The 25,574-nt window shown below is 38.8% G+C and overlaps 1 protein-coding gene across 2 annotated transcripts in view; it reads right to left on the bottom strand.

Annotated features, from left to right (window-relative positions):
* Positions 1 to 25,574, bottom strand: part of LOC124775020 — a 106,530-nt gene that overhangs the window by 63,368 nt on the left and 17,588 nt on the right. For both annotated transcript variants that reach the window (XM_047249780.1, XM_047249781.1), the window contains exons 5-7: positions 5,716 to 5,776; positions 4,806 to 4,934; positions 4,546 to 4,694 (exon numbers count right to left, since the gene is read on the bottom strand). In XM_047249780.1, coding sequence (XP_047105736.1) covers positions 4,546 to 4,694; positions 4,806 to 4,934; positions 5,716 to 5,776 — 339 coding nt within the window. The remainder of the gene's footprint in view (positions 1 to 4,545; positions 4,695 to 4,805; positions 4,935 to 5,715; positions 5,777 to 25,574) is intronic.

Here is a 25,574-nt window from a genome sequence, read left to right as displayed (position 1 = left end):
TGTATGGTTGGTGAAATGTTTCTGTGTAGTCTCTGTAGGACATCAAACTCTTTCATCATCTCAGACGGCACTACTTTCTCACTGGAGGAAAAGGGTTTCTCAGCCTTAGAGCACATAGGCCCACAGCACGAATAAATCCCTATGACATTCTAAACTCAAAACAATAATATTTTAATGTTACATATGTTATATTTATATTCATAATATAAATCAGGTTTTCCTTTGGGGCATCCAAAATTTTAACTATGTTAAAAGGTTTTCTATTTTTTATTGTGAAAAATTATGTTGCAACTTTCTTCGTTTTCTCACATTTAGTCTTTATTCAATCTCAGTTCAGTTATTTGGCATTTTCTTTCTCACTGATAGCTTTCATTGTGATGAAAGTGTGGGTCCTTACAAAACAAATGACAGCTAAGTTCTCCATTCAAGGATGTTACACATCCATAATGTCATTTAATCCTACAAAAGCTTTTGTATTACTATCAATGAAATTACTGTGGAATAGTTGAAATTGTCTTTCCATTTTCAAAATGAATTCCATAAACCATTCAGTTTGTGACATTCGCCTGCTTTATTTCATCATTGATTGTCCTCGGTGTAGACATACTGCATTGTGATACTGGCTGAAAAATGGAGGGTGAAATTTCAACACTGACTACTTTAAATGATGTAGCCAACAGGTGCACAGTTGCATTTCACAATTATTTACTTTCACTGTTCACAACCACCCCATTATTACACAGTTATATGGCCAGTTAACTATTGTTTAACTTTTGATAAGCCTCATTAATAGGTTGCAGGCAAACATCCACATATTGCTACAACAGTTTACTGTTTAACACCTACAAGCAGTAAAAACCTAAGCACTCAGTTCACAGTTCTTGAAGAATAAAAATGTACATGTGGAACAGACACTGACATTGTTTTAACACACGACATAATCGTGTTACACTTATTTCACAGTTAAGTGTTGATGCATTTGTGTTGTCCTAACCAACACAGGTTTCTTGTCTGAAACTTGGCCATGGACTGACTCACTCAGGACCAAAAATTGGGCCTTTATATATCAGCATGATAATAGGCACTGAAACTAAACATTGTTCGAAGTTTAATTTACAGAAATTACAATTAAAACTTAACTCATTAAATTAACTAAACACATCGAAAAATTCTGTCTTTTTAACAGTCCCTTCTACTACAAGAGTTAGGCCATTTTTTTTTTTTTAATGATGAAATTAACAGATATTGTTGTGCAAACAATACTTTTGACAAAACTGTTAATTACTTTGGAATTAACTAAGGGCTGGCTTTGCTAACATGTTCTCAAATAGAGCCAAATAGATCCTTTAAGAATACTATTAGTTGTTCCTCCTCATGTTTATAATTAGTACACAATTTATATTTTTTTATAAGTCAATAATAGAATTTAAGTTGTGAAACAATTACTGATTTCACCCTATAACAGAAGATACTAACTAGGGATAGTCAAAATAAATTAGAAAATCAATTACATACATAAAACTAAACACAAAATTAAATCTGGTGCTATATTCTTTAAAACGAGGGCCAATCTTTCTCTTTTATGAAAATAATGGTAATTAGTCAGAAATGAAAAAACGAATTCAAGGAGGCAGATGGCAAAACAAGAGGGGAAGTAAAAATATCCCACCTTACTTTGTCACAAGTTGACATCACTGAAGGTTTTCCATGATTGTTTGAGACCAGTTCTTTCCTGAAAAATTATATGTTCAGTTCGGTTATACCTTACGCATAACAACTCTGGGTGTTTACATTTAACTCCATAAGCAACATAACCTGTTATTATCCCCAACAACTCAACATTTTCTTTCAGCTCTGTAACATTTTCCTCTTCGTATTTGGTGCAATACTTAAAAATGACATCCACTTCTGAAATTATTCTTCAATTCTCTCGTTCTCGTGCTCAATTTCTACACTTTCCATTAAATACGATGTGTCTCGCTTCTCACAAAATGATGGTTCTACAGTTGTATCTCAAGTTTCTGACAAAATATCAGCACTTAAAGCGTCAATTCCTTTCTCATTCTTGCATGTGCCACTAGATATTACTTCACTCACATCTCAAAATCAAAGTACTGATTCCTTCAAAGATGATAATAATAATAATAATAATAATAATAATAATGGTTTATTTGTCCATAATAACTTTTACAGTCGTGGACATAGTCAGTCAGTACATACATGAACAATAATAATAGTTTAGTAGTAGAAATAAAGTACATATAACATTAAAAATCGCAGATGGTGGTAGGCAAAGAGTTCATGCAGTATCTCCCAGTCCCCTTACTTTGGAAAGAGAAGTCTATCCTGATTACATCTTGAAGACATAACATATCTGTATCCTAAGAGTTTTAACTCCTGAAAAACAAAGGTTCGCAGGAGAGCTTCTGTAAAGTTTGGAAGGTAGGAGATGAGGTACTGGTGGAAGTAAAGCTGTGAGGACGGGGTGTGAGTCGTGCTTGGGTAGCTCAGTTGGTAGAGCAGTTGCCCGCGAAAGGCAAAGGTCCCGAGTTCGAGTCTTGGTCCGGCACACAGTTTTAATCTGCCAGGAAGTTTCATATCAGCACACACTCCGCTGCAGAGTGAAAATCTCATTCTGGAAACATCCCCCAGGCTGTGGCTGCGCCAAGTCTCCGCAGTATCCTTTCTTGCAGGAGTGCTAGTTCTGCAAGGTTCGCAGGAGAGCTTCTGTAAAGTTTGGAAGGTAGGAGACGAGGTACTGGCGGAAGTAAAGCTGTGAGGACGGGGCGTTAGTCATGCTTGGGTAGCTCAGTTGGTAGAGCAGTTGCCCACGAGTTCGAGTCTCGGTCCGGCACACAGTTTTAATCTGCCAGAAAGTTTCATATCAGCGCACACTCCGCTGCAGAGTGAAAATCTCATTCCAGAGGATAAACTGTTTATAGGCATTAAAGACCTGTTCTGAAAACTGACCAAGTAAACAGCAGTTGGTGTTCCTTTTTTCCCCTCTTCTTCTTCTTTTCCTCATTTTTTTTTATTATTCTCAGTGCGAGAATGAGGTAATACAGTTTATCTAGTATGCCATAACTTCCAGGTAAGCAATTCCTGTATATTCTCTTTAATTTATATCCATTAACAGGAGGTACTGAATCCAGCACATCACATTTGTTTAATGACTTTTACAATCACCAACATAACTGGAATTAGGAAAGTTATAACATTTGGCTTGTTCTACAGTGAGAAAAATATCTCTGTTTTCCTTACATTGTGTTTGCATACCAGCAACAAGGAAATGATTCATGATCAGTTTATGGGTGTATTGTGTTTGAAAATTCAAGTCAGTGAGAAAATTTTAAAATTCATATCAGGATTTTATATGATGTTCAGGGAACTCCTGCACATCGTCTCATCAGCTTCTGCATCAACTTTTCTGTAATAATTATAACATTCTTTAATCATGTTTCAGATATAATACACTGTGAACAATAGCTCAAGATTCACATCTTTTTCTACTTTTGCTTAATTTCCATCCTGTTTTGATTTTTTAAGTATCCGCAGCTCTTCTCTCCAATTGGTTTTCTTCATTTTACATTTGCATATTACGAATTGCATTTCTCGGTTATTTTTTTAACCATGTTATTTAGATTTATCTTTGCTCATAATTGAAGTTTTTTGGCGATAGCTTCATTTCTTGGTTTTTCCATGGCAACTAGATTTCTCATTTCCGGTTCTGGGGTTTGACATCACTCCTAATAGCTAGTTTTGTTTTGGCTCCAAGCAAAGAAGTCTCCAATACAACAGCTCAAGCTCTCCTTTTAAATGTTATATATCACTTTTAGTGTTATGATAATATATCTGAATCTAGTAACTGATAAGTGTAGAATATTGCGTACACTGATTGATATTTTTTTCCCCTTGTATCACGGTCATCTCAAAAATCACTGTAAGGGTATATCAGTTTCCACACATCACTGTGGCTTCAGTGTTTACAATAACATCCCCTTTGCATTGAAAATTCATCACACCAAAGACTAGAAAACTGTTACTGCCTCAAAATAAATCATACTAAACATTTTTCCTCACAGTTTCAAAATTACACAGCAACATTAAGCATTTTTGCCTTTTCATTCTGTTATGTAATTGGCATTTAATTTGAGTGTCAACATGGCTGTGAATGGTTGTGTTATTTGTCTTTGTGGATAAGTTCACTCAAACTGCAGAAAGATTGACAACTCGAATGCCTCCTTACCCTCCTCGAAAGCCTTGCAACTTTATAAGAAAAAGGTATCTGGTGAAGAATTCACTTTTTCGTTATGGTTGGATTGTTGGAGTAAGATGTTTGACAATATTATTTTATGTTATCTTACTGTTAATTAATTGGCAGTGTTTTGAAATATGAATTTATCATTACATCATGTTTTTATGCATGTAACACTTCAATTCCAATTTCTCACTTTTTGCTTACACTTCAAAAAGCTGTACAGGAGAAGACATATCCACAATACTTAAGAAAATGGATTTTGTAAGATTGAAAATTTATTTCCCTACCTTGGAGCATCTTGCGAAACTTGTTTTGTCAAGGACTGACCTAATGCATTTTCCTTATGCAGCCGTACCAACTCATTTGGATCAAGATGGGCCTGAAGTAGCAAGGTGAGAATTGGAGGATATATTATGTCAGGTTCATGTAGGAAAGCCTACAAATTGAAAGCAAAACAATTCATACAGCAAGACATAATATAGAAGTACAGCTACAAATCCTGGTGATTCAAAAGTAATGACTAGTTACATGTTGAGAGCACACTTACTTTGATAATTCTGACAGTGATTGGTTTAGCTGTGCTCTTTCTCATTATACTAGCAAGTTTTTTCCTTGTCGAGTTTGTGACATGCACTCCATTTAACTCATCCAAAATGTCTCCAGTCTTGATCAAGCCCTAGAAATGATCTCATTTTATGAAAAACCTGCTTACCAGGTTTGGAAATTGAGAATTATTTATTAACTATTCCTAGGTCATGTTGTATATGTACTGAAATAATTTTTCATCTTACAAAATAATAATTTAAATGGAATATGGTATAACAATTTTTAATACAGTGGTTTCAAAGAATTCACTTTCCTGTGTAAAGTAAAAAAATCCTTTTTATCTTTATTTTCTGGGATTTAGAATTAAAATGTAAAATAAAGCTAAAATATTGAAACAGTATGATGATACAGTGGAGAATTTAAACACTAAGATATGAATGTCATTTCTTCAGTTGCCACTACACTATTTGCTTCACCTGGCGTGTAAAAGAATTATGCTATGCAACAACACATTAAGATTAGAAAAATCCATATTTCTATTTACTATATGCTATAAAATGTCTGCTGTGTCTCTACTATATTTGTTTTCCCATCTTTTATAAGAACATGAGGTTCTTTTCAGTATCTTTCTCATTTATAGATTTTAAGAAAATTCAGTAATGTTAAAAATTCTGTCATGAAAATATTGGATATGTATGAATTATTTTTTTAATCTTTGTTGACATGGAACAGCAAACATTTTCTCCATTTATGATAAATAAATCTTTACACAGTAGGAGATCAAACTTGTTAATGAACCAGATAATAGTGTTAACCAAAAATGCTCCTAATAGTCCAGAGCGCAAGTGCTGTGCTACATATCCAATTTTTTTTTAACTTAGTTACAAAAAAACTACAGACAAGATACTTACATTTTCTGCTGAGACACTGCCTTCCTTTACATGCATAATAAGTGCTCTTCCATCAACAAAGCTGAAAATAATTTCAGATTACATTTTAATTCATGCCTGTAAATACAGTATACTGCATCTCAAAAATTAATGCACAGTTAATCATTTTCAGTTAAATTCCATTTTCCATGAATGACATAAACAGCATACACTGATGAAAATTCCAGACTGGAGGAAGGTGAAAGTGTCCTGGTGTGGTGAAAAATACTCTTTTTTTTTTGCAAAAAATTTCTTTTTTCACATGGTCTCCTTTTAGATCAATATAGTTGTTACCATACTTCCCCTCAGTGAGTAGATTTCATCCCTGAAGTATTATGATTCTGAAGATTTTGTGAAATATTCATCTAGACTGCCATAATTTCTTCACTCGACTCAAAAAATATTTCAGATACCAACAAAGTGAATATCAGAGGGTATCAAATATCTACATACATATTCCACAAGCCACCACATGGTGGAGGGTATCTTGTACCACTATCAGTCACTTCCTTTCCTGCTTCACTCACAAACAGAGCAAGTGAAAAACGTGCCTATATATCTCCATATGACCCTGATTTCTCTTACCAGTCTTCATGGTTCTCAGAAAAGTACATTGGCAGCAGTAGAATCATTCTGCAGTCAGCCTCAAATGCCGGCTCTCTAACTTTTCTCAATACCGGCTCGTAAAAAAAATTTCATCTTTCTTCCTGTCCATAACCATTCAAATAGGTAAAATAGACTTCAGCACTTTCAGTATATAGCTACTGGCTATCACTCAGTTCTTTGATGGCTTTTTCACTTCTAGCATGAGGCTGTGGATGTATATCTCACCCACAGTGATACCATTTGCATACATAACCAGTATGATACCTTCTACATTAGCCCATCACTGCTGAGAAATTCACTTTCGCATTTTCTTTTAGAGGGGACACAACAAATAGCAAACAACTTATGGGAATGCAGCCAGATGACGTCTTTGACAACTGCTGATGTTTTGACAGATGAACACCCTGTCAGTTTCAAAGCACAAATGCAACAAGAGAGTGCTGTGCAGGGAAATTAAAAACTCTGGTAGGTGGGACTATACTCATCGGAGGTTCAAACGATATATAAAAAAATGAAACTGCAAATGCTACACGTTATCTTAAACAGTGTCTGACGAACCTCACGCATACAAATGTGATAATCGTGAATACACCACATCGGCACGATCTGGATAACCAATCATGTGTAAACACAGAAATACAAAAAGCCAACTATCAGTTTGCCAAAATCTGTAGACGTTTTAAAAATGTTAAATGTATTAATATAAATAATATAGGTCGTAGATTCCATACACAACATGGACTACACTTAAACAGTATTGGGAAAGAATATCTGGCGAACATGATAATGAAGGAATTAAAACTACTTCAAAACACCTTCAACACAAAAACAACTGTTATACCACTATCAGTAATAGAACATTCCACAGTACAAGAAAAATCAACAAAGACAGTCATCTCATCAGCAGCAGAACTGACATCAGCAGAACCTTCACCACCACCACCAACAATAAGAACAGGAGACACAGCAACAGTGGGACAGACAACAGCAAAGCCAACAACAGCAGTAGCACCAGAAACAACAGTACCAATGGAGAAGCCACCAGCTAAACCACACCCCATCATGAGGAGCCAGAGGACAAGAAAGTACATCACTCCAAAGGAGAATTTTTTATGGTTCAGCACCAAGAGGAGAAAAAAACTGGGACAAACTGGCGCAAAGCATCAGTCACTGTCAACAAAATGCAAACAAAAGATACAGGCAAGGTAAGCTGTGCTCGTTTCTCAGTCTTTCATCAAAATATACAATCTATCAGAAACAAAGTGCAACAATTAGAAGTGGAACTACAAACTTTAAACAGTTCAGTCACTTGCATTACTGAACATTGGTGTAGAGGAACTGAAATAACATTAATAAATTTAAACTCATATACACTAGCATGTCATTATAGTAGAACCACCATTAGAGGTGGTGGATCATGTATATATGTTAAGCAAGGAATTGCCTATAAAATTAGAAATGATATTAATTCTGTAAGTGAGGAAAAACACATAGAAATATCAGCCATAGAGATAAGCAAGACAGATGAGGCACAAAGGTTAACTATAATATGTATTTACCGTTCACCCAGTGGTGATATAGATACTTTCACTGCAAAACTAATCCAGATTCTAGACATGGCTTCGAATCCCAAAGGGAAGGTTCTCATTTGTGGAGACTTAAATATAAACACACAAAACCCAGATAGATTCTGTAACTCATTCTTGAATATATTGCGCTGTTATAAGTTATCACCATTAGTTAACAGAGCCACGAGGATAGCCAAAAACTCATCATCAACAATTGATCACATCATCACAGACATAGATAAAGAAAGTTGTGAAATTATTGTAGATAACCTTGGCCTTTCTGATCACTCCTGTCAAATCCTAAAATTAAACATAAATATAGACAGTACAACTAAAACATACACATACAGAAGGGTTTTCTCCAAACCAAACAGATCAGAATTTGCCAAGCAAATAAACAGTATAACTTGGGAAGAAGTGTATGCTGAAACTAGTGTAAATAAGAAATTTTCTAAATTCATGTCACTATTTAAACTCAGATTTGATGAAGCATTCCCAAAGGTGCAAACTGCAGTACACTCACACAAAAGAAATACCTGGGTGACCAAAGGAATAAGGAAATCCTCTGCAACACTCAAACAACTGAACAGGTTAAAAAACTACCATAGTGATCCTGGTTTCCTAAACTACTACCACACATACAAAAGAATATACAGAAGAGTATTACAAGATGCAAAAAAAGCCCACAATGACAGTATTATAGAAAAGGCAGAAAATAAAATTAAAGCAGCCTGGACTGTTACCAAACAGGAAACAAACAGTAATAAATTAAAAACAGTAAACATTCAAATTAAACATAATGGTGCTATTATACATAACCCGAATACACTAGTAAATACTGTAAATCAGTACTTCAGCAGTGTTGCTACCAAGCTACAGCAAAAGTTTGGCAAAAAACAGCCTGAACAAAAATTGAACTATATGGATAACTCAATGTTACTGTTACCGACTTCTACAGAAGAAGTAAGGATGGTTGTGAAGAATCTAAAGAATAAAACATCAGCAGGTTTAGATGAAGTGCCAGTGTGTTTACTGAAGGACTGCATTGACAGCATACAACATCCTTTGGCACACATCATAAATGAATCTTTCACTGCAGGCTGCTTCCCAGAATACTTAAAATGTGCAAAAGTCCTGCCTCTATTTAAGAAAGGCGATCCAGAAAATATAGAAAACTATAGGCCCATCTCATTACTCTCATCCTTTTCCAAGGTAATAGAAAATATAATGAAAAAGAGACTAATGGATTTCCTAAACAAGTACAACCTACTGTGTAAAGAACAGTTTGGTTTCAGGCCAGGAAGAAGCACAGGTACAGCAGTAGTTCACTTCACAAATTTTGTCTTAGAAGCACTTGACGAAGGTGAACATGTAACAGGCATATTCCTTGACCTTAGCAAAGCATTTGACACGGTAGACCACAAAATACTACTAAACAAAATGGAGGCACTAGGAATAAGGGGAACAGTAAATAATTGGTTTCAATCGTACTTGGAAAATAGGGTACAGTGTGTAGAGATCTCACAAACGAAGTTCAGCAGATTGACAAAACACATTTCCAAACCAGAACATATTAACATAGGAGTCCCTCAGGGAAGTGTGTTAGGGCCAATACTCTTCCTAATATATATCAATGATTTTCCCCAGAGTGTCAAATACGGGGAAGCAATACTATTTGCAGATAATAGCAGCATCCTTATCAGTGACGAGTCAGCAGACAAATTGAGAGACAAAGCTGAAGAAACTCTCGATCATGTATGCAAGTGGGTAGTAAGCAACAAATTAACCCTCAATATTAAAAAAAAAACAAACAGTATTAATTTCCACATAAATAAAAAACATAATAACATAGGCCTAAGAGTTAAAGATGAACTTATAGATTGTGTCACAAACACAAAATTCCTAGGAATGCATGTTGACTCACAGCTTAACTGGACTGACCATATTGCAGCACTAGAAAAGAAAATTGCTACTGCTTGCTATGCACTCCGGATAATTATGTCAGTATGTAATAGTTCATGTGCTAAGACGACATACTTTGCATATGTGCATTCAATAATTAGTTATGGCATAACCTTCTGGGGTACAAATGTGCAGAACATACAAGCAATTTTCAAGCTCCAAAAGAGGGCAGTACGAATAATAACAAAAAGCAGCAAGAGAGCTCACTGTACTGATTTATTCAAAACCATGGGAATCTTGACAGTACCATGTGAATACATCTTTCAGACTGTGATATATATAAAGAAACACATTGACCAGTACACACAAAACAGATCTATACACCAACACTGGACTAGATCCTGCCACCATTTGCATCTCATACGAAAAAACAAAACAAAAACCCAAAATAGTTTATTATTTAATGGATTAAAAATGTATAATAGACTTCAAGAGGAGATCAAAGCTGAAACTGGAATACATGCCTTTAGGAAAGCTGCAAAAAATTATTTAGCAGATAAATGTTACTATACTGTCAAAGAATACTGTAAATGACATGTGTTCACCTCAATTCATGCAAGAGTACCTTTGTAAATTTATATTTATCTTTAATTAAGATTGGTATGTATTTGTTTTGTGTAATCCATGCAAGAATACATTTGTAAATTTATATTTATTTGTAACTAAGATTGGTCTGTATTTGTTTTGTGTACAAACAATTAAGTTGCACCATAGAAAAATGTGCTACCAGAAGTACTATTATGTATATACTCATTCCATGTATACAGTTGACGACATCCATACAACACAAGTTGTCTACGGATGAATAAATAAATAAATAAATAAAACCAAGAACCATAATGTGGCACATACAGAAAGTAACTTCGGTCACGTCGTAACTAACATTTATTTCAACATCCTGACACCATTTAAAATCTTAATAAAGCAGTCCACAGCAGTTACAAAACAGTCCACTAATGACACAATATGGATGTCACAGCAATCTAGATGTACTTGAAATTGGTGATTACGCCAAAACACAGTCTACCATAAATAAAGATTAATTATTGTAATCAGCTATTTGGTGTATGTACTCAAACAACTAATGAAGGTTAATGTCAGCAGTTATTGATAGTGAATATTAATTATCAACAGGGAAATGAACAGGATTAATTCTGTCCTCTGCTGCTTGACCAGGTAGGGAGCAGGATTCCAAGCAAAATTTAGGCAAATCCTTATCTATAAGGACATGAGCCAACTTAAGTTCAAATGCTTCCTCAGCTATAGGAACAGCTGGAAATGCACACCTGAACCTCTTTGTTGTTATATATGACAAGATCAAGACTATGTTCTGCAGCAACAAATTTGCAAAGCTTTTGTAAGCGAGTGTAGCACTTATGCTCTGCACACTGGTCCTCCACAGTCCTGATGATCTGACTAATGTAGGACATGTCACACGCACAAAGAATACAATAGACTCCCACCTTATGCAAACCAACACCATGCTTTACAGACCATAAAATGGCCCTAATCTTGTCTGAGCTATCTTTCATTATAGCTATTCAGGTAAAAGTTGCTTCTGAGGTGGCCCAAGTCAGATGGAGAACTTCAAGGGTTGAAGATGATGTGGGCTCTGTGAACCAAGGTACGAAGTATCCCTTCATGCTGAACCAGATAGTAACAACCATCCTGAAGATACAGATCAGTGTGTGGACAGAGCACCACAATGTAAAGGAATTTCAGGAGACTGTGATCCAATTAATATCCTGAAGGCATACAGATGACAACACAGCAGTCCTGTAAACCACCCCACACTTTATGTCAACATATCACAAGACTCCAGTAACAACTCATTGACACAGCATTGCATCAATCACCAGTGCATTCCATCGCCACCAGGCAGCAGAACAATTCGGTGCAAGAATTGTACAAATATGCAGGATTGAAGGCCTACCAGCAGCAACACTTAGTGAAGAGCAGCAAAGGAGTCAGTGAACAGCTTGGCAACAGAGTGCAACAGACCTGTGTGTAAGGTCAATTGGCCTGCTCTAGCCAGCATCCAGCTATGTTCCTCAGGATCTGAGCTTTGACACTGTCAGGTTACCTATGTAATTCAGTGAAAACTTTGCCTAGCTGCTGTTGGTTGTGATGTACATAGTCACTCTGGGCTGCAAGAATGCTACGCTAGCTTCAGCTGGCCACCGCCACTACTCACTACTACATCAATATGTTGCCTCACAGCAGCATGCGTGACCTTCAAGGGTGGTCACTGCTCTAATACCAACGTGAAGACTTGGTGTGTCAATGCCAGACTGTGCCCACTGCCTGAGTGAGCACACCTGTATCAGCTTTAGCTTGATGAAATTTAAAGAGTTTTCCTGAAATCCATCTATCTTGCTGTGGCAGCCTTCACGTTTGACAATTCCTGCAGTCCTGCCTGTCCATCAAACCTACAAAGTCCAGGTGGGAGAGCAGTTGTGCCAACTTCAACCAGATGAACAGCTCCCCACCCTGACCCTTACACTATACATGCCAAGTACCTAAGTATCATCTATGTTCTTCTTGATCAACATATCAAGAAAGGGATGGTAGCCATGCTTTTTCACCTCCAGTGTGAAGCAAATATTAGGCTAGATTGAATTCAGATGCTATGAAAAAAGTGTCTGCAGATTACATGCCACCAACTCCACAGCACATTCCTCAAAATCTTCCATACAGACTGGCAATGATAGGTGACAAAGGACTTTACATCGCAACTTCACCTATCTGCTCATAGAACTGGTCATTGAATAAAAGTAAGTGGACACACAACATGTCATAATCACTCAGTTAATTCCACATCAAATCTAAGAACAACTAATCATAATGAACACAACACATGTTGTAATTGCTCAGTTAATTCAACATCAAATCTAACCACTATTAACTGTAATAAATCAGATACTGGAACAAGATTAACGGGGGAATCCACATCAAAACTCATTAAAATATCTCAGTTATGCAGACATAATTCCTCTAGTTAGTGTAAGAAATCTGCTGAGTTTGTAATGTGATGTGCACACTGACCTACTAGTGGAATCATCAGAGCAGGAAGGTACTTTATTACCTGGTATGCCAGAGCACCAATGTTACTGGCAAAAGGCCTAAAAGAAACTGCTTCCTTATGGATCTTTGGAACGCCATATAATCTAGGGGGAACACCAAAAGAGTTAATTTTCCTGATAGACTCTTGCAATAATTAATCTTTTCTTCAAGATGTTCTTAGTCTATCTCTCAACTCTTTTTGCCAGGTCAGCACTGAGTCTGCAATAGTCTGAATCAGACAGTACACACTGCATCTTTTGAACATAATCCCACTTGCCCCACACAACACTAGCATTGCCCTCGTACACAGGTAAGATACAAAATCAGTATTCATCTCGAGAGACTTCAAAACAACCCACTCAGCTGCTGCAATATTTTGCTGGGGTGAATGTTTCTCAGTCAATACATGATATGCTTCTTTCCCAACCTGCTTGACAGTGTCTGGAGGTAATTTGAAAAAAGCTTGTTTGACATAACTTAACAACTGGTAAATGGCTGGATGTTGATGCAAAGTTCAAACGTTTTCCTAGCATGGATCTAACATGCTTGGCAGCAACTGGAGGTAGTTTAAAAACAGCTTGGTTGACAGAACTAACAACTAATAAATACTTAGACATTGGTGCAAAGTTCAAAACTTGTCCTAGCATGAGTTAAGCAGTGTTACCCAATGCTTCCTCCTTGAGATTGATCAAAGAAAGCTGAGATGTAATATCACAATAGAGACAGAGGTTTTTGCTCAAAATCTTCTTGGAATCTTGCTCTTTCAAACAAAAGAGTGAGAGAATTAATGACACTTTCTCACACACTGGTAATTAATATTCACTACTAATATTTTCTGTCACTGTTCACCTTTAGTTGTATGGTGGCACTAGATTTTTATGTGGTGTGTGTGTGTGTGTGTGTGTGTGTGTGTGTGTGTGCGCATGAGTGCATGAGGGGGGGGGGGGGGGGCTTCTGCTTTTCTGCACGTGTATGTGTATGTACTTGTGAGTTGCCTTTCTGCATATGCATGTGTTTCTATGTGTGAGGTGTCTTTCTGGATATGCTGTACTATGGTTTTTCATCGGCACAGCCGTGGATCTCAAAAGTTTAAATTTCCTTTGAGGATGTTTTTTCGTAGATTTTATGGGGTGTTTACCTATCCAAATAACAGCAGTTGTTGAAGACATTACAAGGCTGCACAGCTGAAGTTGTCTGAACATTTTATACACCAGGAGAAACTCAAGTTTAAGCTCTTACACAGATATATATGTTCAGTAAACTAGATAAAAAATCTCAAGACGAATTTGAAACTTTCAGCACATGACATGAGCACGTAGAGGAACCACGGCTCAAGTTTAAGCTGACCATGCACTGGATAGATATGTACCCAGTAGAGCAGTTCAAAATGGGAACAAACCTCTGTAGTATACAGTCATCGTAAAGAAAATGCTAAAGAAACAGAAACTACTGGATAGTGGTTGTAAAACAAAGCATAGGGCTATACATAGACATTAAATGAAATGTGTGTGGCTGTGAAGAGAGCAATGTGTGATGCCTTCAATGATTACCAAAGCGGAATATTGTTAAATGATTTTTCACAAAACCCAAAAAAATTCTGATTGTATGTAAATGCTGTTAGTGGCTTCAGAGTTAAGTGTCCAGTCTCTAGCAAATGAGACAGGAACTGAAATGTAGGGTAGCAAAGCAAAAGTTGAAATGGTTGACTCCATTTTCAAATGTTTACAAAGTAAAACCCATGAGAATTGCTTCAATTTAATCCTCACACCACTGAAAAGATGAATGAAATAAGTATTAGTATCAGTGGTGTTGAAAAACAGCTGAAATTGTTGAAACTGAACAATGCTCCAGGACCTGATGGAATCCCTGTCAGATTCCATACTAAATTTTCCCCTCTTCTAACTATAATCTATTGTAGATCTTTTGAACAAAAAAATGTGCCCAGTTCTAGCAAAAAAGCACAGGTCACACCTGTCTGCAAGAAGAGTAGTAGAAGTAATCCACAAAATTATCCTTGACATCAATTTGTTGTAGAAACTTAGAACATATTAGAGCTCAAACATAATAACTTGAAGAGAATGACTTCCTCAATGCCAACCAGCATGGATTCCGAAAGCATCAATCACGTGAAACTCAACTAGTACACTCCTGGAAATTGAAATAAGAACACCGTGAATTCATTGTCCCAGGAAGGGGAAACTTTATTGACACATTCCTGGGGTCAGATACATCACATGATCACACTGACAGAACCACAGGCACATAGACACAGGCAACCGAGCATGCACAATGTCGGCACTAGTACAGTGTACATCCACCTTTCGCAGCAATGCAGGCTGCTATTCTCCCATGGAGACGATCGTAGAGATGCTGGATGTAGTCCTGTGGAACGGCTTGCCATGCCATTTCCACCTGGCGCCTCAGTTGGACCAGCGTTCGTGCTGGACGTGCAGACCGCGTGAGACGACGCTTCATCCAGTCCCAAACATGCTCAATGGGCGGACAGATCCGGAGATCTTGCTGGCCAGGGTAGTTGACTTACACTTTCTAGAGCACGTTGGGTGGCACGGGATACATGCGGACGTGCTTGTCCTGTTGGAACAGCAAGTTCCCTTGCCGGTCTAGGAATGGTAGAACGATGGGTTCGATGACGGTTTGGATGTACCGTGCACTATTCAGAGTCCCCTCGACGATCACCAGTGGTGTACGGCCAGTGTAGGAGATCGCTCCCCACACCATGATGCCGGATGTTGGCCCTGTGTGGCTCGGTCGTATGCAGTCCTGATTGTGGCGCTCACCTGCACGGCGCCAAACACGCATACGACCATCATTGGCACCAAGGCAGAAGCGACTCTCATCGCTGAAGACGACACGTCTCCATTCGTCCCTCCATTCACGCCTGTCGCGACACCACTGGAGGCGGGCTGCACGATGTTGGGGCGTGAGCGGAAGACGGCCTAACGGTGTGCGGGACCGTAGCCCAGCTTCATGGAGACGGTTGCGAATGGTCCTCGCCGATACCCCAGGAGTAACAGTGTCCCTAATTTGCTGGGAAGTGGCGGTGCGGTCCCCTACGGCAGTGCGTAGGATCCTACGGTCTTGGCGTGCATCCGTGCGTCCCTGCGGTCCGGTCCCAGGTCGACGGGTACGTGCACCTTCCGCCGACCACTGGCGACAACATCGATGTACTGTGGAGACCTCACGCCCCACGTGTTGAGCAGTTCGGCGGTACGTCCACCCGGCCTCCCGCATGCCCACTATACGCCCTCGCTCAAAGTCCGTCAACTGCACATACGGTTCATGTCCACGCTGTTGCGGCATGCTACCAGTGTTAAAGACTGCGATGGAGCTCCGTATGCCACGGCAAACTGGCTGACACTGACGGCGGCGGTGCCCAAATGCTGCGCAGCTAGCGCCATTCGACGGCCAACACCGCGGTTCCTGGTGTGTCCGCTGTGCCGTGCGTGTGATCATTGCTTGTACAGCCCTCTCGCAGTGTCCGGAGCAAGTATGGTGGGTCTGACACACCGGTGTCAATGTGTTCTTTTTTCCATTTCCAGGAGTGTATTATTATCACATGACACGCTGAAAGCTTTGGATCAAGGCAATCATGTAGATGTAGTATATCTTGATTTCAAAAAAGCATTTGACTCAGTACCACACTTACACTTATTGTCAAGAATACAATCATACAGGGTATTAAGTGAAATTTGTGGCTGGATTGAGGGCTTTTCGACAGAGAGGACGCAGCATGTTACCTTGGATGGAGAGTCATCGTCAGGTAACTTAAGGTGTGCACCAGGGAAATGTGTTGGGATGCTTGCTGTTCACGTTGAGTATAAATGACCTTGCAGACAATATTAATAGTAAAATCAGGCTGTTTGCAGATGATGCAGTTATCTATAATGAAGTACTGTCTGAAAGAATCTGCATAAATATTCAGTCAGCTCTTGATAAGGATTCAAAGTGGTGCAAAGATTGGCAACTTGTTTTAAATGTTCAGAAATGTAAAGCGGTGCACATCACAAAAAATGTATCCTATGACTACAATATCAATGAGTCACTGTTGGAATCGGCCAACTCATACAAATATCTGGGTGTAGCACTTTGTAGGGATATGAAATGAAATTATCACATAGGCTCAGTCATGGTTAAAGCCGGTTGTAGACTTTGGTTTATTGGTAGAATACTGGGGAAGTGCAATCAGTCTGTAAAGGACATTGTTCACAAGTCACTTGTCGACTGATTCTAGGATACTGCTCAAAAGTATGGGATCCAGATAAAATAGGACTAACAGGGGATGATGAATGCATACAGAGAAGGGCATCACCAATGGTCACAGATTTCTTTGATCAGTGGGAGAGTATCACAGAGACAATGAAGGGACTGAACTGGAAGACTCTTGCAGATAGATGTAAACTATTCCGAGAAAAAGAATGAAATTTTCACTCTGCAGCAGAATTAAAGCTGTGATGGTGGGTCGTGAGTCATACTTGGGTAGCTCAGATAGTAAAGCACTTGCCTGCGAGTTCGAGTCTCAGTCCGGCACACAGTTTTAATCTGCCATAAAGTTATTTTTAATCCAAGAAAGTCTATTAACGAAGTTTCAAGAACGACCTTTAAATGATGACTCTGGGAACATTACAATACTCTACGTATTGCTCACACAGGGATCACAAGGATAAGATTAGAATAATTACTGCATGCACAGAGACATTCAAATAATCATTCTTCCTGTGCTCCATACATAAATGGGAAAGAAATAACTGTTACAATGGGGCATACTCTCTGTGATGCACTTGACAGTGTTAGCAGAGTATAGATGTATATATAATTATTCTAATAGTGTTCTATACCCTTTCTTGAGATATTTCTGTTGACTTGGTTATTTCAAATGTCTTTAACTGCCAACAGTGTAGTGCTATATTGTGCACTTCCTCAATGTTTTCATCCACTGCAGCAGCTTTGTGAACGCTTCACATCGGTAAAATTTCAAGATATGGCATTTTTTAATTTAATTACCAGGTCCTTAATTGTTGAAAATGAAGCATCTGGCTCCTTATAAGCCATTATTAACATGTGCTAACACAAGGTCAAGACGTTTTCATCTTGTCACATAGTTGTGTGCAAGTAACATGGCAGATGCATGATGTGTTCTGTGGAAATATAAATGGATAATACTTTGTGGTGCCACCAGTGTGCTCTCTGTCTCTGTCTCATGCCATGTGCTCCGGCCATTTTGTTTCCTGATAACTGGCAAATGTCACATTAGGCCACTGTCTTTCCTTAGAACAATTTCTATACTCTGGAAACTATTGCTGTCACTTCTTCGAGCAATGCTTGACATGCTTGCTTTATGCCGCCAATAATTAATGCCACATACAAACTGAAATTAGAATCACTGCTAAAATTTTTACCCAAGCCAAGACACAAGCTACAGACAGGTGTGGCAGAATGACACTATTAGCTGGTACATCAGAGAGTGCAATGAATTTTGTTCTTGGGCATCTCTTCACCACTCACCTGAGCAGAAGGTATATGGGCATTGGTATGGAAAGAACTGTTATGGAAGAAAACTACTAATTCTTATAATTTCAAAAATTAATGAATAAGATAATATATTAGACATTCTTTTTATAAATATCTGGAACATCTAAATCACCAAGTCAGAGTAAAATAACATTAACTTTTAGCTAAAAAAATGAGTATCTTGAAGTATGAAGTTAAATGACTCATTCAAGGAAAAATGTGATCAGTTTTCAGTTATAGGTCAAAGCAATCATGGTACAATGGGAAGTAACAATTTGGTGATGAAATTTATTATGAATAATATGTATACTAGAATAGATTCACACACCAAATGGAAGTGATACTTGGCATCACGCAGCATAAATACCCACATGGAAATCAGGAGAGCCATTGTTTCAGATCCTAGATAAAGCTGTACAAGATACAGAAGCATGACTTTATTGGGTACATGTCATTCCATCCCAAAAGTATTCAATACATAACAGTTTTCTGATGAGTGTTTATTTCATGTACATTGTGTTGTCATGTTGTCTCTCTCCTTCTCTTGCGTTCGTGATGATCACAAGCAGGTGTAACTGACTTGTCAAGCCTGGCTGGTATTAACTCGTATAAACGACCATCATCTGCTAAATAGTGTTGGCATATTTTGACAGCAAAGAACACTTCCTTCTCCACTGTTCACATTTCAACAATCTTCTCTTTGTACTAACAGGTATCATGAGTCTACGAGACATTGTTAATGAGAGTCCAGAAATTATCAAATTTGCTATTGCTCCCACAGACAGTGTGCTTTTGCACCGAACTGAATGATTACTTGGCTCCTACACATTGTATTTCAGATTTTTCTACTAATGTCTGTTGTGGCCTTTTAAACACCCTCTGTTAAACATACAAAATCCTGGTTCAGATTCACTGATGACATCTTTGGCAATCTGGACTGAGGGTGAGGACGCCCTATCCACATTCCTCCAGAAACTCAAAAACTTCTCCCCCATTTGCTTCACCTGATCCCACTCAAACCAACAAGCCACCTTACTAGATGTTAACCTTCCTTCAAAGATGGCTACATCAGTACCTCTGTCCATATCAAACCTACTAACCACCAGCAGTACCTCCACTTTGACAGCTGTCACCCGTTCCATACCAAGTACCAAGAGGTCCCTTCGATATAGCCTAGCCACCTGTGGTCGTTGCATCTGCAGTGATGAGTTGTCCCTCTCAAAATATACAGAGGGTCTCACTAAAGCCTTGGCAGGCCGTAATGATCCTCTCAACCTTGTACAAAAACAAATCACCTGCACCTTATCTTTCCAGTCTCCCACCATCTCCCAAAGTCACACCATTCGGCCACAGAGGAGTAATTTCCTCGTAACTCAGTAACACCCAGCTGGAGCAACTGAATTACATTCTCCTCCAAGGTTTCGACTACCTCTCATCATGCCCTGAAATGAGAAATGTCCTGCCCACTATCCTTCCCAGCCCTCCCACAGTGGTATTCCGCCTACACAGTATACTCATCCGTCCCTACACAACCCCTGCTCCCAACCCCTTACCTCATGGTTCATAGCTCATACCCCTGTAATAGACCTAGATGCAAGATGTGCCCCATACGTCCTCCCACCACCCCCTACTCCAGTCCTATCACAAACATCATCTAACCCATTAAAGGCAGGGCTACCTGTGAAACAAGTCATGTGATCTACAAGCTAAGCTGCAACCACTGTGCACTATGTGGGCATGACAACCAACAAGCTGTCTGTCTGATGAATGGCCACTGACAAACTGTGGCCAAGAAACAAGTGGACCACCTGGTTACTGAGCACACTGCCAAATGTGACCTCATTCATTTCAATGACTGCTTCACAGCCTGTGCCATATGGACCCTTCCCTTCAACACCAGCTTTTCTGAATCGCATTTGTGGGAACTTTTCCTGCAATATATACTATGTTCCCTTAACCCTCCTGGTCTCAACCTTCGTTAGTCATTGTCTTCACCCATCCAGCCTCCCTGTTCCTGTTCCTGTTGCAGCACTATACAGCCCTCATTCCACCATCACACCCGGCCTTTTTGCTTCTCTTCTTTTCAACTACCCCCTCTCCCCTGCCCTCTGTCTAGCCTCCTGACTGCACATAGCTGCCCTACCCTCTCCACCTCGTCCCTACGTGCTCCACCTCATCCCTGCATGCTCCCCAGCAGCACTGCACTGTCCGCCACCTTTACCCACCCTATCCTACTACCCCACCCCTCCCCACTCCAGCCTCCTCCTTACCCTACCCAGTCACGACGCCCATCACGCACTGGTGCAGCTGCTCACCGTATGACTACAGTTGCCTTAGACTGCAGTCGTGTGTGTGTGTGTGTGTGTGTGTGTGTGTGTGTGTGCGCGCGCGCGCGCGCGCGCACGCGTGTCTGTTGTCTATTTTTGACGACGGCCTTACGGGCTGAGAGCTTTATTTGTAAATGTCTTTTTTTGGGCTATCTGCAACTCAGTATATCTGCTATATGGCGAGTGGCCACTTTCCTTTTCACAATATTGTTATGTTCCATCCTGAATTTTCCATTGTTTGAAACAAATTACGAATTCATTTGTTAGACCACTCAATGAAGGTAATTTTGGGTAAAAGACTTGTGCAGTCACAAATTTTTGTACAGTAATAGGAGGGAGTGTAAAGAATAACACTAAAAACCCTGCCTGGTGGGATGTGAGTTAATTTTTTAGATTTTTCTTAACTGACTTGAAAAATGTGGCTTCCAGCACAAATTTTCCTCGGCACAAAATTAAACTTCATTAAATTTCCTCCAAAAAAAGTCCTCTTATTCTTTTCTCTGGAACTAATAGTCCCGTGGTGCAAGGGGTGGAAAAATAGCAGATTACTAAAAATAGTGTTCTGAACGTACTGAATTAATGTATATTGTTAAATAATGTGGTTAAGAGCAAATATTAAATGTTTGTACGACATCTAAGTGCAGCACAATCATATTAAGGGATAAATTGTGTTCTGGGGGTGTAACAGGGTGGAGGTTAGAAGCGTGAGGGATGGTACGTTGCCATATTGTGGTTATGCCCTTCCCTCATTTAAAGGTCTAAACAAAGAGTGAGCAGGTAACTTCCCATTCTCTACCATACTATGTCATAGAAAGCAAATCAGGGTATTTCAGAAAGTTATACCAACTCTTCTGCAGCTTGCCTTATGAATCACTCATGACACAGTGTGCAGGCATGCCCGGGGTTGTTTATGTCTCAAAAAGATTATTTACACTACCTGGAATACAGACTGAATTACTATAATATTAATGTAAAAAATGCATATGGACAGAATATTAGTTAATCTCTGTGCACTTATCTACACTCCTACAGGGAAATTAATTCTGAGTTATGCTATATGGCAGCTGTAGCACCCTTCCGGGAAAGGCAACTTTCGCCACTATGAGTGCTGCTCAGTTTTCAGTTTACAGAGAGTATAAATCCCTAGCTTTTCCTGTTCAGTTGTCTCCTGTGAGTAGACAAAGGTAACTTCATTGATCTCATGTTTATATAGTGCAGTTGTTTTCAGTTCATTAAGTATTTATTTGCATTTGTTGAATGAGCTATTATGTAAAAAAAATTCAATGGCTGAAGCAGTCAACTGTCTACCACATTGAAGAGTCTGTCCCAAGTGTAACATGCTGCCAATACGTATTTGACAATACTTCATAGTCACCAATATCAATGGCTAGAATACTTTCCGCTCTTTGAGAGCACTAAATGCATCATCACAGCCTCAGTTCTCCCAACATCAGAAGAGGCCCAGATTCTTAAATTGGCTCCCTCAGTAACAGAAGTAGGTAACCTAGGTGTCATGGAGCTTCAGATATTTCACTACATGTCAAGTAATGCATTATAGCAGATTACTCTTCTAGACTTAAATGTGATCAGTCCTATTCCATCATACATACTGGCACCCACTTTGCAAGATATACTGTGGATATGTGGTAAATTGCTCCACTAAGTGCAGCCCACTCCACAAGTACTGGCAATTTCTGAGTGGAAGAGATTTATGCAGTCTATCCGTAAAACAACTGACAGTGAGAAAATTGCAGTATCTTTCTGGTCATTGATTAATTCAGCACCAAGTGACTATAACAAGGTTGCATGGCTTTTCAACATGCTGTCAATGACAAACAGCAACAAGAAGCCACTGCATCAATCAAATACCTTTCCCACTAACACTACATAGGTCATTGACAACATCGCACTTGTAAATTAAGCACTCTTCAGTCACTGTTTATTGGAGTGTATTTTACATTAAGCTCACTTGACAACTGCAAGTAAGTTCTTACTTAAACTGAAAATAACCCCACTATATGAACACAAGCTTCATGAAAGTGGTTTTACTTTCACAAGAGAACTGGACAGAAAATACTGGGAAGATATAGCCTGTCTGTAAACTGAAAAATGTGATCAGTGCTTGGGTGAAGGAAGTCACTTTTCCTGGAAGGACACGACAACTGCCTTACAGGATGACTAATAATTTCCCCAGTTGCAGTGTAGAACAATGTGCAGAGATTTATGTAGATTCTGTCTACATGCTTTTCTTGCATATGTACTATTAGCAAATCATATCCATATTGTAGTGTTAATGTTCTTTCTGGAAAATAAACACCTTCAAGCTTTTCTGCACGGTGTGTCGCAAGTCATTCTGCCTTGAAGACAGTTGTTTGTTCTTTTGGTACCTTGGAGAGCCGCTAAATGAATGTTCCTGCTTCTAGAAAGTACTATGTGACTTGAAAAACATATTACAAGCATAACCAGTTCTCGCACATTCATTGTCGCAGTATGCTTCTGTAGTTGTCTTGATAGCAAAAGTTTGTCATGGAATGGAGGACAATTTGACAGATGAAGAAATTCTGAGGCTGCTTGTAGAATCTGGTTCTGAAATTGATGGTGACAGTAGTCCTGAAATGTATGGTAATCTGTCTGAATCCTTCTCATAAGCAGGAGCCACACGAAGAAGTCAAAAAAGTTTACGACGTCTGTAGGGAGTGCAGCAGTCACTGTAACCTTACTTGAATGAGTTAATACAGTTCCACTGCATGTAGCTGTGGTACAAACATTTAATATTTGTTCTTAACCCACATTTTTAGCAATATATATAAATTATATATCATTAAAATACTATATTTAGTAATATGAGATTTTGTCATCCCCTGCAATACAGAAACTATTGGTGCTAGACAAAAAATTAATAAAATCTTTTTGTTAGAAATATAATGTAGTTTAATTTTGTACTGGGAAACATTTTCACTAGAAGCCACAGTTTTGAAGATAGTGAAACAAAAAAGAAAATCTAAGAAAGTGACCTTTACAAACCCACCCCACCCCACACTCACACTCCACTGGTCAGGATTTTTAGTATGTTCTTCATTAAACTCCTCCTACTACTTGACAAAAATTTGTGACTACACAAACTCCCCCCACCCCCCCGTTGACACTTTCTGGTCTTTGTTGACTGTGCTATAAGACCTGATAACCTGGGTGTGGAATTTAAGCTCACAACTGAATCTGAAATAATGTTTTTGGATTAAAAATATGAGGACATATTTTTTAATTTTTATTTTATAAGAAAAGTAAATGCAATACGCATAGGATAATTGCTGAAACACTCACGATTAGTTTGTCACTTTTCAGTATGATCATGATCACTGACCACAGCTTGTTCCTGCCTTGAAACAATAGCATGTACCTCTGAGCAGTAAATACTGTTATATTGCTTCCTCAGTCACTGGTACAAAGAATTTTTCATGGTCTGTGCATCTTCAAAGTGATGCCACCAATTAGCTTCTTTGAATGGGGTGAACAAATGTAAGTCTTATGGTGCATGGTCTCTCTAATAATCGATAAGGATTGAAACTGAAGTAATGAATTAAAATTTGTCCAAGGCCAGGACTTGAACAAAGGTCTCGTGTTTACTAAGCAGACATGCTGGAAGAGAAACTGTGCTGAAGGCATGAATTGAAGTTTGCGTTAGGGAGGGCATTGGACTAGGGTAATCCATGCAGCTGTGTCAGTCACAATGCAACAGTGATGTAGTGGTTAGCACACTTGTCTCGTAAGCAGAAGACCCAGGTTCAAGTCCTGGTCAATGTAGTGGTTAGCACACTTGTCTCGTAAGCAGAAGACCCAGGTTCAAGTCCTGGTCGATGTAGTGGTTAGCACACTTGTCTCGTAAGCAGAAGACCCAGGTTCAAGTCCTGGTCTTGGCACAAAATTTAATTCATTACTTCAGCTGCTATACTTACAAAAGATAAATTTGAGACTCATGTGTCTCCACCAAAATGTAATTCCATCTCTTTAATTTGGTCTATCAACATTCCTATTATCCAGACTGCACAAGCCTTGGGGTAGCCCAGTTTTTCAATAATAGCCATCACATTGTTTTTACTCATGAATAACTGGTGACATAATTCATGTGACGTTATGCTGCGGGTGTCACAGATGATTTGGTCGACACACTGGACAGAACTGCAATCACTGGCCAGCTGCACTGCATCATATCCGCCAACTGTGTTTGCACCCTCAGCTTCTCTACAACGATGAATCAATCATCAAACAGTGCTGACATCCACTATTGCATCTCCAAATACCGTGAGCCTTTGTGAATGCAACTGGGCATTTCACCTCCTTCAATGAGGAATTCAATCACAGAATGCCACTGAACACTGTCTTATATGTACGTTGGTGTCAGTCATTTTCTAAACTTTACAGTGCTGTCATCTACTGATGTATGATGCTGTTACTGAAGTGGGATGCAGGAGGAGATGTGTGAAAGTACAACAAATTCGTGATGACTATACAAGCAACTTAATGAAGGAGAAAACAACAGGAGCCATTACTTTATGACTGGAACTGGTAATTACATAGAGGATGATCATGAACCAGTGCAAAACGTTCACTTCTTTAAGTTAAATTTAATAAAGTTTAATTCCAGAGCATGTTAATTATACGATTAAGTGAATGTAAGTCTGTCGAGTCAGTATGATTCAGTAAACTAGATGGCACTGTAGTTTGTGGTTTCAAATAAAATGTTCATTTTTGAAAAGCACTAGTCCCCTTGCAGTTAAAAAGTGTTGAG

The sequence above is a fragment of the Schistocerca piceifrons genome, chromosome 2 (assembly GCF_021461385.2).
Source record: "Schistocerca piceifrons isolate TAMUIC-IGC-003096 chromosome 2, iqSchPice1.1, whole genome shotgun sequence".
In the NCBI taxonomy this organism is placed as follows: Eukaryota; Metazoa; Arthropoda; class Insecta; order Orthoptera; family Acrididae; genus Schistocerca; species Schistocerca piceifrons.
This window is presented reverse-complemented; position numbering and strand designations above follow the sequence as displayed.